General features: G+C 40.1%; 1 protein-coding gene across 1 annotated transcript in view; it reads left to right on the forward strand.

Moving 5' to 3' along the window:
- The first annotated feature begins 3,524 nt into the window (after positions 1-3,524).
- The window catches only part of ABCC9 (ATP binding cassette subfamily C member 9), a 62,236-nt gene continuing 53,160 nt past the window's right edge, over positions 3,525-12,600 (forward strand). The window contains exons 1-5 of the mRNA XM_066568431.1: positions 3,525-3,669; positions 6,446-6,587; positions 6,957-7,078; positions 7,979-8,145; positions 8,816-9,058. Of these exons, the coding sequence (XP_066424528.1) occupies positions 3,525-3,669; positions 6,446-6,587; positions 6,957-7,078; positions 7,979-8,145; positions 8,816-9,058 (819 nt within the window). The remainder of the gene's footprint in view (positions 3,670-6,445; positions 6,588-6,956; positions 7,079-7,978; positions 8,146-8,815; positions 9,059-12,600) is intronic.

A 12,600-nucleotide genomic window follows, 5' to 3' on the forward strand; every position in this document is an offset into this window, starting at 1 on the left:
CAAAACTTCATCCAGTATATTTCCCTTATCTAGGAAACTTGAGCCAAGAGGCAGGAGCTACATTACATGATTTATTCCAGGGGGTGATAGTTCTGTGCATGTCTCCACCTCCAGAGTCTCCTCTGTATCTAAGTTTTCCAAAAAACAGAGCAAGGTCCAGTGGTTTGAGTAACAGAACTGTGGAGGGTGTGTGGGATCTGCCTTCTGAACCAGAAACGGATGGGAAGGGAAAGATGGAGTGGTTCCTGTCTCTCCACAAGGCACACTGGAGATGACGTTATTTCTCAGAGCTCCAAGGTAGTGCAGGGTGTTTTCATACACCATTCTTGAAGATCCAGAGAACTGCCAGCAGCAGGTGTTATGAAATTTGGGACATGCCAACAGATACAGAATATGAGTCCTCCACTTCCAGCCACAGTTCATTCCCAGCACAATGGAAATGGAAAAATGGGTGGAAGAAAGGAGGGAAGAGAGGAAGGAAGGCTCACTGGAATATTAATGCTTCCACAGTTCTTATCTCCTCTATTCCCTATCAGTGCCAAACTGTACTGGATGTGTGTCCTGAGCTGAGTGCTGCTTAACAGGGAAGTTGTACATTTTATGATTTGGCATTTTATGAGGCCAAAGCTACATTGGGGCAGCACAACATCACCACACTGATCAGAACATTTTCATAGATTTTAAGCCTGTGGAAGTTTAATGAATATGGTCACTGGATAAACTGATTCATGATGAGGTTTTCTGATAAAAAATCTTAGGAATTTTGTGTCAATTGCCCTATCTCGTTTCATTTGCCATGCAATCTTTTTTATTTTGTGTGAATTTTTGCAAACTAACCAACCTAGACTTGACTTTCTCTTTTTTTTTTTTTAAGAGAAGGCAATTAAATTCTACTTCTCTTTTTTTGAAATTAACAGAAGTATTGTGAATAGACTGCCCTTACCTTCTCTTGAAAAAGATCACCAATATGATGGGCACTGTCTCTAGATATCAGTATTAATTAATAGGACCAGGTTCTTTTCTCAGTCCTGACAATGTGCAAAAGACAATTGGTTTTAAGAATGTTACTGGATACTCCATACTATACTGTTTGTGATACTCCATCACAGGACTAGGCCCAGCACAGATTCTTGTGAAGATTCAGATGTGATTCTTCAAAGATGCATCTTGCATGAGGGCTTTTAGCAACTGTTGTTTGAGGTGTGATAGGAAACCTCTACAAACTGATGGTGGTCTCCTGTTAAGAGAAAACAGTCTTTCTGCAATTAATAGTCCTTCACTTGAACATTTGCCACCTCTATTCTATTTCCCTTCCAGAAAAATGGGAAAAAAACAACAGTTCCCTTAGCTTCCCTTGGATGTGGTTTTCATCCTTTCTCCCAGATTGATTTTTGTCTAGAAGCCAAAAGCTACACTGGGAGTAAATGATTCAGTGGTCATCTGAACCCAGGATTCTCCTGCCTTTCAGTACCACTCCAACCACTAGACCACAACAGCATCTTATGCTGCCTCAGAAGAGAGGCATCCTTGTGGGAAAGGGAGGAAAATTCCCAGCAGAACTCCCTTGGACTTCTGACCTTCGATAAAAATGAGGAAACAGCACTTCTGATTTTCAAGAGATTACTATTATCATTATGTTTCCCTTAAAGAAGACATGTCAAGCTTTCACAAATTAAATCCAAACAACCTCTGTGTAGATTTTTTTAAAAGTTCCTTATTTGTTTTGCTAATAACTCCTTGATATATTCAGACAGATCCCGCATTAACAGAATGTTTGGGTTTTTTTACTAGCCTTATGCATTTATTAATGTATTTTGGTATAAAAAATAAAATTATAGAATGATAGTGGTCATATCACTCTATTTATTATAGAGAATGGGCCAAAATCTCCATCAAATTGTGTTACAGCACATGGACTGTTAGCAGATGGTGGTTACTGAAGTTTGAGTCAGTTGACACTCAGCTTTTGCCTCACAGTGAGTACCTGAATGTGAGTTATGCTTAACTTCTGGTAAATCTCAGCCATAAACTACAGATGTATTTGGGAAAGGGAGTGCATTTATCACACTCCTTTCAAAGAAACTCCTCTTCTCTGATGTGTTTTGATATGGGTTGTGATTTTCAGATCCAAAAAGAACTTAAAAGCTAACAGGGGGTTTAGCAGAGGTTCAAAATTCTTATTTGAATTCTATATTTTTGTGAAGATCTGCATGTTTGTTCTGTCTCTAAGGGACTACCTGTGTAGTTTATGCTTACCTTATTATGATTACCTTGTTTAAACAAATTACAAAACTAATAACTATATGAGGAAAGAAGGAGATTTTTTTCTGCCCATTCAACTGCCTTTTTTTTGGTTTGTTTTTAAACTGCATTTATACATTTTCTGCATCCCTATCTTGTTCTGATTCTGCAAAACCTATTAATACCAACGTTCTTGCAGACAGATGCTTTGCTGAATTAAATACATTCCTTCTATTTTAGCATGTAAAATTTGAGAAAGAGTGTGGATAAATGAGTTTCCACAACTTACTCTACAGTACTATGTTGCTCTGTGTAAGTCTCAGGCAAAGAAATAAGCAAGGAAAGACTTTGTTTGCAGTTTGTTTCATCTTCTGGTAAAGAAGACTGAAAAAATAAATGATGCACAGGTTGATTTAAACCAGAACCTGGCCATAACTCCGGGTCACTCTATGGCCCACGCTCTGCAAGTACGAACACAGGAGTTTATCATGGTGTACAAAGATAATCTCACTAGAAGTCATGGAAGTCAGAGACTGCTGGGATGAGTCTAAGCACATGTTTAAGAGTTTTCAGGATCAAACATAAATGCTGATTTACTGCCTAGGCAATCTTCAGTACCACCTACTTTGGTTAAGAGTTCGTCATTTTTCTGTAATGTCTCCTGTGTGCGGCCATTGCTCTATGTGACAACGAAGAAATACAAAATATTAGTGAGTGCAAAGCTGCCAGATCACAAATACCAAAGGTTCAGAGCTTGCATTGGGAATGCAGTGCAACAAATTGTTGGAGATATTGCACAGACAGTCTTGGCTCGCCAAAGAAACAGCAACACACAGGTCAACTTATGTCCATTTGGGTTTTCTTATGAGAAATGGAAATACTTATTTTTCAAATCTTCTACTTTCTTTCTTTATATTCTCACAGAGCTATTGAAGCATAGTTTGTGCCTATAGTTTGTGTTTGTGCCTATAGTGAGCACTAGAAGTTATAGCAAAATGTATTTAAAAATAGCACTTAAATAATGAATGCAGCTAAATATAAACAATATTATAAAAATATAAACAATAATAATGTCATATAAACACAGCCTTCTAATGTACTTGTATTTAACATTGCCCAAAATAATTTTCAAAATACAATTGTGTTATTCTCTATGGATTGCTCAGTGTGCTCCTTCCCTTTCTCTTAATTAAATTTATTTTGTCTTTAGCCAAAGGGAATGCTGGCACTCTTGGTAGTCAACATTTCTCTCATTTCTGTAGTAGCCAGACCCTCCAGAAGAGATGAGACTCGCGTTTTGTGGTAACGACAATGCCTCAGCCTATAACATCAGTGCTGGTGTCCTCAGGAATGTCTGCTTTGTGGATGCCCTCAACTTGGTCCCTCATGTCTTCCTGCTGTTTATCACCTTCCCAATTTTGTTCATTGGTGAGTTATTCCATGGAGCTCTGCCTTCCCACAAACACTCGAGCATGTGTTTATATTCAGTCATGTTTGCATGGGCTCAGTGGAACCATTGGATGCTTTGTATTTATGAATTCTGAAAAAAGAACAGGAAGAATGGCTTCACCCAGAGGCTAACCTGCTGAAATGTGAGAATTTTAGATATAAATCTGAACTAATCAGTATGAAGAGATGTATGAGAACCAGAAAGATCAGATCCAAATTTGCTGTGAAACTTCTCTCTGCAGAAGTTTTCTTCAGATTTGAAATTGGCAACTTGCAACGTTTGTTATTATTAGATATTAGAAGACTTAGGGCAGTGGGTCTGAATTTCCTTGAAGTTATATGAATTACAGAGAATATCCAAAATGTTCACATTGGGTCTAATGCTAGGACAGGTGTAGGAAATATTTACTATAGAACAATTGCTTCTTTGCTAACATTTGTAAACAAAAGTAGAGCAATAGAGATTTTTTTTCCCCTAACAGAAATAAAAAATAAAAAATGATAAATTCCTCTTGAGGAATGTAGGATAGTGCAGGGGCTCAACTCACATAGTCTTGTAAAAAAACCCATCTCAGCTAGTACTCTAATGATAGTTTTTTCTACAGTTGTCCTTTTATCCCAGTTAATTTGCAGTGGTGAAATAAATACAATTTAATACTTTTCCAGAGAGGTCAAACAGTGGCATTCTTACTGATCATAGGAGATTACGAGACTTCAATAACCACCAAAAGTGTTAGTGAAAATAAATATTCTCCTGACAACTGCATGAGAAATGCCATGTCAGTTCTTCCATGTTACTTTCCTGGTGTTGCATGTGTTGATGCATGGTAATGCATTTCTTCCACAAGGAAGATTTTAATTTGGGACTGTATTTGGACATGAGACTGTATTTGGACATTTTAAGGGCTTTCATCATGCAAAAAGACTCCAAAGCGGTTGAATAAAATGCTACAGTAACCTCTGGGCTAAGACAGTCTTTACCTAACTGTGACATGATCCAGTGACTAAAACTAGTTAAATAATTAAACAAGAGAATAAGAAACAAATTCTAACAAATTATAAAGACTAGAAAGAAACCCCAGGGTTATGGAATCTCTCTCCAACAGTGCTGGATTTTTTACCTCAGTGCTGGCTCTTCCTTTGAGGTGAGATGCAGGTCCTCCTTGAAGCACAGGGCTTTGTGCAGTAGTGTTTGATGGAAGTACAATGCAAGGTCTGAGGGCAAAGATAATATTTTAGAAGACTCTAACTAAGTGCTGTTTCAATTTTTTAGAGGCATTAGCCAAATAATTTTGAAATAGTATTGCAGCTGCTGAAAATTCCCTCTATTTCATAACAACATTAGGAAAAATAATAGTATTTTAAATTGTATGCTATTTATGTAAGTATGTAATTATTTGTTTTCTATTTTGAATGCTAATTATCAGGACAAATAGTTGTTGAACGGAGCATTAAAAGCCAACTGGAGTCCATGGTATAGACTGACCCCAAACCAGAAATTTGGTGATAAGCTGTGTTTGTGCAAATGTGTGGGCAAAGAAAAAATAAAAAGCATCTTGATAGAGACAAAGACAGGAGCAAGGTCAAAGAAAACCACATTAGATTAGGAAAGTCTTAGAGAACTATAGAAAATGCTTGAGATAGCTATGGAGAAGAGAGAATAATTTGTTCTTGAAGAATTTTTTGTCTTAACCAAGGATGAAATGGTGAAATGCTGACAGTTTCCAAGAATGAATACACTTAGGTTTTGGTTTATGTGTTCCTGAGTCACCTGGTGAGCCTCCAAGCACGATTGGGCATTGCATCCTTGTGTAGCCAAAGCACATCCTGGGTTTTAAACTGAGATAGTTTTGTTTCCTTTTGCTTGGTTTCTTTACTTATCCAAAATGTGCTGTTGGTGGCATTCTCTACAGGCTTTGGGAAGCCTGTCAGGGAATTCCAGGAGTTGCTTTACAGTAAGAGGGACTTTTGGGCCCACTGAGTCAGGACAGCCCCGTACCTGGGTGGGAAGAGGCAGAGGCTGAGGCTTGCCACACCAGAGGCCAGCCTGTGGTCAGGCCTTGTCCCCTCCCGCAGATCCTCTGTGCCCCACCTCTTGCTGGGTTGCTGGACTCAAAGAGGATCTTGCCTGGAAAGGGCAGGTGACATCTGAAGTGATGACAGGGAAATAGGCTTGAGGTTGAATCTGTTGATTAATTTGAGTTCTGGAGCTGTGTTGGGAGCTCTGAGGGGCCAGCAATGGAGAGGCCTGGGCTGCACCTGAGGGAGAGAAATCACTGTTCAGCCTCCACTCAGACTCCCAACCAGGCCTGAAACAGATAATAAATGTTACTTGTTTCAAGTAAAAGCATCTCTTTGAGGCCACATTTGAGGATGCAACTTTTATATCAGTTGGAAATTTTTCCCGCTCTTTCTGTGACTGTGAAAGACGTGAGGATGCCATCACTTCAGCTCTGTCAATCCCTGTTGTGTGAGGGTGCCACTTGGGGTGGTTTCTTTTGTTGTTGTTTTCTTATCACTTTTCTTGGCCAGGAAGGACTTTTCTTTGATTGTAATTTGGAAAAAATGTTGTCTCATTGTCTTCAGGGTTTTTTTAAATTATGGGGCAACTGAGACAGTCCTGGGTCATCTTTTTAGTAACAACAGCCCTGTAGCCTGTAGGGGGCTTGTATTGATTGCATGTAAGTGTGCCCAGAAAACTGATAAGCAGATCAGTCACTGACTTGCTTTCTCTTTCCTTGCTATCATTTCCCAGGCTGGGGAAGCCAGAGCTCTAAAGTGCAGATTCACCACAACACCTGGCTGCACTTCCCCGGGCACAACCTGCGGTGGATCCTGACGTTCACCCTGCTGTTCGTGCACGTGTGTGAAATAGCAGAGGGGATTGTTTCCGACACGTAAGTGGCAGAGTTTGGTAACCATGATAACCATGCTAATTGCATTTGTTAATAAACAATGTTAATGTCTGATGGGCTGGCTAATAAGGCATGAGGAGGTTTTTCCCCCAGAAAGTTCATAGAATCCTTTCATGAACTGTCCAGGTTTTAATGGGATGAAGCTGAAGCCGTTGTTAGCATTTATTCTTCTCTCAAGCTATAATAGCAAGCAACTATTGGTCAAAGTTAAGCACTCATGAGGACAAAAATCTTTTTGTCTCTAGAAATTCATGTTTGTCCTCTTCAATAGATTAGCAGAACACTTATGGTTTCACACCATTGTGAAAAAAAGGCACTAAATTCACTAATTTATATTGTTTTTATTTTCAGACAAATGAAATCACGCCACCTGCATCTCTTTCTACCAGCTATAATGGGATTTGTGGCTGCCACTGTATCCATAGTCTATTACCATAATATTGAAACATCCAACTTTCCAAAGTTACTGCTGGGTAAGTCTACGTCTGATATTTATGTCCTCTTACAAATCCCAGTTTTTAGCCAAACTCAGCTTGTGTAGGTTGAGGAGGATGGTGGAATGTGTGAGAATATTAAAACAGAGAGGAATAACTCTCTGCTCTTGCAGATATGGTAGTATCATAGGAGTTATTGCACCTTTCATAAGGTACACACTGAAAACTACTTTTAAAATTATTCCAAAAGAGAAAACCTTGCGTGCCTGTGTCATTTCTATCATGAGCTTTTAGGTATTTTTTAACACGGGTGATAATTTTGAGGAAAAACTTGTCTGCATTCAAAAGGGCTGTTTCAAAAGGCCACTTTGAATAATGATCTGACCACAAACTCCTGTGCAGATGCTGCTCTTTCTCAACATCTTTTGCAGCTGATTTCAAGATTATCCCATTTGCTCTCTCAGTCAGGAGATGGTCAGACCAGATGTGACAGAATAATGTTCCATACAAGTGTGTTGTACAAATTGCCTGTAACTCAACCACCTGAACCAGGCCCTGACAGATCCCTGCCAGAATGCAGGCTAACACTAAATTCCATAAACTCTTTTTCCAAATGAGTGCATTTCCATATTCTCACTTGGGATGCACCCTGCTTTTTTTAAGAGGCAATAAGACTTTTGTCAAGTTGTGTGCCTTTTCCTTCACTATAAGAACAAAGTTCCCCTTCAGATTAAGTCCTCTTCAGTGGAGTTTTGTATCTGTGTGAAGATCTGCCATTGTGGATCTGTTTGAAGGGTTGTGGCCCAGGAAAGAAAACAGTGGCTGGTGATAGAGAGGATCACTGTGCCTGCACCATATCAAGCCATGGAAGCTAAAATGCCGTAGTTACACTTATTTATTAATTTATTTTTAAATTATGCACATGCACCTGTTTTACAGCCCTGTTCCTTTACTGGATAATGGCCTTTGTCACCAAAACCATCAAGCTTGTCAGATACTGCCAGGACGGGGTGCCTTTTTCTCAGTTGCGTTTCTGCATCACTGGAATTATGGTCATCCTCTATGGGCTGCTGATGGCTGTGGAGATCAATGTCATCCGAGTCAGGGTATGTGCCTTCTTCCTCAGGATCCAGAAAAATATCAGTGGCATCATGGGGGTGAAGATGTCTCCTTAGTCCAGGAACTCTGGCTTGTGTCAAGTTTAGGCCCAAGTTTAGCTTAGCCATAAAGGTTTGGTTAATTCTGTGGATATCAGTGGTGATTTAAATCTCTTTAATGTGTATGTCCTTGATGTATCCCCTGGGCTTGGTGTGTGTGCATGCCTGTGTGCATCTATCCACACAAAGTGCACACGTATTTGTGTAGATAGATGCATAGTTGTGCACATGAGGAGGGTATAGGTGGATGCAATCTGCAAAATATGTGCTGTGTTAGTGCTAATGAACTGTTTATGTAGTGAATCTTTTACGTTAGCATAAGTTCTTACCCATGATCATTTAAAATAAAATTATTTCCCAATAATTCATTTTTACTGTTGTTCAGCTTGAGATAGGTGGTACTGATAGGGTTCAGAACAGTATCCACGTCCAGTGTTGCTCAATCGTTTGCCAGTTATCTGTCAAAACGGAAATGCTCCTTTTTACACACAAATTCCACATACAGTTACCTTTAAAAGCAAATTTGAGACTGTTGTTGTCTTACACATAGTTTTTACTAAAAAATTACCATCAATAAGATAATTTCTGAGCCCATGTTTGTCTGTTTTCTCCTTTGCAGAGGTATGTGTTTTTCATGAACCCTCAGAAAGTAAAGCCTCCAGAGGATCTGCAGGATCTGGGGGTGAGGTTCCTGCAGCCATTTGTCAATTTGCTCTCAAAGGCAACTTATTGGTGGATGAACACTCTCATTATTTCTGCTCACAAGAAACCTGTGGACCTGAAGGCCATTGGGAAGCTGCCAATTGCAATGAGAGCACTGACAAATTATGTCTGTCTCAAAGAAGCCTATGAGGAACAAAAGGTAATAACAGATGTCCATGTCACTGTTCGGCCTTAGAAAGCTAAAGTGTCACTTTGAATTTCTTCAGCTTTCATCAAATCCTCATTTTAGGAATTTTTAACTTAGGACTGTTTGTTCCAAGGTGAAACATTGGCGTAGGAAGTTCCAATCCAATAGTTACTGTTTGGTTTTAAGTGAATTTATAGCAGGAGAGAGTTGCCAAACTGAGTGCAACTGGAAACTAAAACCACAACAGACTGATCACTTGCTAGATTTTAACAGTGAAAGATTTGTTTAAATCTTAGCTACTTTTGAAACTGGAAGACATTCTGTCCATAGTTTCAGCTGGAAACACTTATTTTCACCTTTTTTTTTTCCAGACAGAAAAATAGCCAAAACCACACATCAAGAATAGCCAAAACACTGGTGTCTTAGCAGTGGTTTAGTCACCAGTCCCAAACACACAACCATACAGGCTGCGATGAAGGAAATTAACTCCATCCCAGCCAGACCCAGTACAGAAACCATGGTTTGGAAAACTCTCTGGGTAGGGCAGGATTTTCCAGGGAAACTTCTGGATGCATATAGGCAGCTCTTTGCTCCCAGCAGCTAATGGAGCTGCAGGCTCCTTCCTGTGCCTTCTGAGATGAAACAATTATCAGTACAATTGTTTTTACCTTAATAGATATAGGTTGCTTCTTTTTCCTTCTGCAGTTGAGGATTACAGAGACCAGAGATCAAGATCCTGCTGCTTTAGGCAGAAAGCTACTGAGTTTTGGAACCGAGCTTTACACAGCAACCTAGGAGAGGTGCATCCCTTAGACCAGCTTCTTAAGGTGCCTAAACCCTTAAAGAGGCAAAAGAGAGATATGCACCTACGTGGCCCAAGGGCCTGAGTCTGTGCCATTCTTGACAGGCACGACAGCTGGGTGCCAGTATTTGTCTGTAGCTCGTTCACATCTGTAGGTACTGTCTGTGCCTGCACAAAAATGCAGTTCAGATGCCAAAAGGCAAGGTAAATGTGCATTTCTCTTGTGCATGAGCACAAACTTTCAGTGTGTAGCTTCCCTCAGTGCATATCATGCACATATAGACACTTGCATAAATGTTACATATGCAGTCACACTTACATTTCTGATGCTGCCTTACATCAGGTATTTTGTGTTCTGTAGTTGTTTAAAGCCTTGAGATTACCACAGCCTCTAGCACATTTGTGCTACTATTCAAAAACAGGCTGCAACCCTGAAGTAAACTGGTATTTTGTAGATAAAGTTAAAGTAAACCAAATGGCTAAAGCAAATCCATGGAGCCAGGCAGTGGGACTCACTGCAGTTCATTCCTGTGGAGAAATGCATTGGCTTGTGCCTGGGTGGGCCAGAAAACAGCCACAGAATTAGGAAAATTCTTCAGACTGGAGTGTGGTCTGCAGTCTGGAGGAGGTGATATGCCACTGTCTCTGCTCCAAGTGTGTATTTTACACTAATCTCCTGCTGGTGAGGGGAGCCCCACAGCCTCCCCTGGATTAAGTGGGGTTACCCCAGCCTGTGCCTGCAGATCTCAGCTGCTCCATAGCCCTGCAGAGAGAAAACTCCTGTCCTTCCCAAACCTTTCTTCTCACACCTTAATGAAAGATGCTGAACACGACCTTGAATACTCTGTATTGTGAAATGCCTATGAGATAGCTCACATGACATTGTCTTGCTGTGTCTTCTGCATGCTATGAAAATGGAAATAATAGTATCAATTCTCACATAATTCCATTTACATCCCTTGCCGCCCCCCCCCCCAAAAAAAAAGTGATCCTCCAGAACTGTTGCTTGCTTTTGTTTCAGTGTCTATTGAAGCAGGCTAAATGTTTCACACCGCATATCAGTGCATTGTATATCACATATCCAAAAATAGATTTAGCGCATTGATATTACATTTGGTTTACCCCACTGGCCTGAATCCTGTGTAATTTGTCCTGATGGTCAATAGAAACCTTTTCTTTTGGGCACTTAATAGAAAATTCAATTTTTAAAGTCAAGGACCATTGGTTTCCTATGTCTGCTATTCATGTGCCACTATGGCTCTTAGCTATTAGGGCCAAGAAAAGGAGGAATGAAATTGTGTTAACTATCAATCACAGGGACAGGGCATTGCCCTTCAGTATCAGGCTTATACTGCCAGTTCCAGAATGATGGGAACAGTCAGATTTCCATATTTACTGAGGCAAAACTTACAGGTGACTTGATTTATCACAAAGCACTGTCTCACTGCCCTTTATTCCAACTGTGGAGTGCCCAAGGTAGAGAAAATTACAGGAATTTGAAAGGAAGTTGACAAAGACAAGGAAAACCAAATCAAGTGGCACAGCTGGGAACAGCATCCCAGACTCGTTAATTAATACCGCAACATTCTATGCAAGCCCGTAACACTCAAGGACCATTCTGGCAAAGAAATTATTATTAGAAAAAGGTCTTTCTCCCTTCTTCCTGTTACATGCTTCAGCTAATACAAAGTCCTGATTTAAAAAGAAGAAAAAACAGTGTTTAGCAATACATTAGATAATTTAATAGCATTTTTTTCCAATGAAAAGGAAACATTTCATATAGTGATGGCTAATGTGTGAATTGCAGTAACAGTGAAAATGGCTATTAAATTGTTGGAGAAATAAGGATTAACCATTGCTATTTAACAAATTTACTATTAATTGAATGCCCAGAACAATATAACAATTTTTTTCCCCAAAAGATGGCAGCCATTTACCTAATAAATTAGCTTAGCTGCTCTCAAGCTGTTAAAGTTATTAATCATTTATTTGAAGATGGCGATTAATCCTTTTAGGGTACTCAAGCTCAAAACCCATTAGGCCACATATTCAGAGCCTTTTGTCTGGGCAACTCACACGAGGCCCTTGTGCTCTTTCCCTCCTCAGGGAGTGCATTTTCCTCAGAGGAAGCAATTTCCTTCTCGCCCCTTTCTGAAATGGTAGCTCTAATTTGACTCCATTTTTCCTTCCTAAGCTCCTTGGCACTATCCTGGCCCAGTCTCTGGCAGCCACCTGGTCCACCTGCACATTTTTGGCACCATGCATATAATCCATCTCACTGTGGAAATGGCATAAAAGGGAAAAACTAAGAAAAGAGGGGGGAAAAAAGACATGAGGCAGCCAGGCAGTTTACAGGCACATTTGCTTTTTCTTTGGTGAACTTGTTGGGTCAGGGGGTGGTTGTTGCTTGGCTGTGCTTAAAATGTCTCTGTGAATGCTCAAGAGAGCTTGGCTTGGCTTGCAGCTTGCAGGCATCTCTGCTACTTGAGAAATGACAGATGCTTGTTTAAAGTGTCAAAAGCTGCTGCCTGAAGTGCAAGGAAGCATGCTGCAGAGCATGGCTCTGGTCAGTAAAACTCTTCCTTTGTTAAACTGAAAGGACCTCAGGGATATCAGAACTCTTCTGATTACACAAAGCCACATCTGCTGGCTGGTGTTTTAGCCAAGAGCTGTGATACTGTGTAAATTCACAGATCTGAAGGCTAGAAAGGACCCTTGGTTGATTTAATCTTACCTCCCATCCTGGTCTGCT

This window comes from Molothrus aeneus, chromosome 32 (genome assembly GCF_037042795.1).
Source record: "Molothrus aeneus isolate 106 chromosome 32, BPBGC_Maene_1.0, whole genome shotgun sequence".
NCBI classification, from domain to species: domain Eukaryota; kingdom Metazoa; phylum Chordata; class Aves; order Passeriformes; family Icteridae; genus Molothrus; species Molothrus aeneus.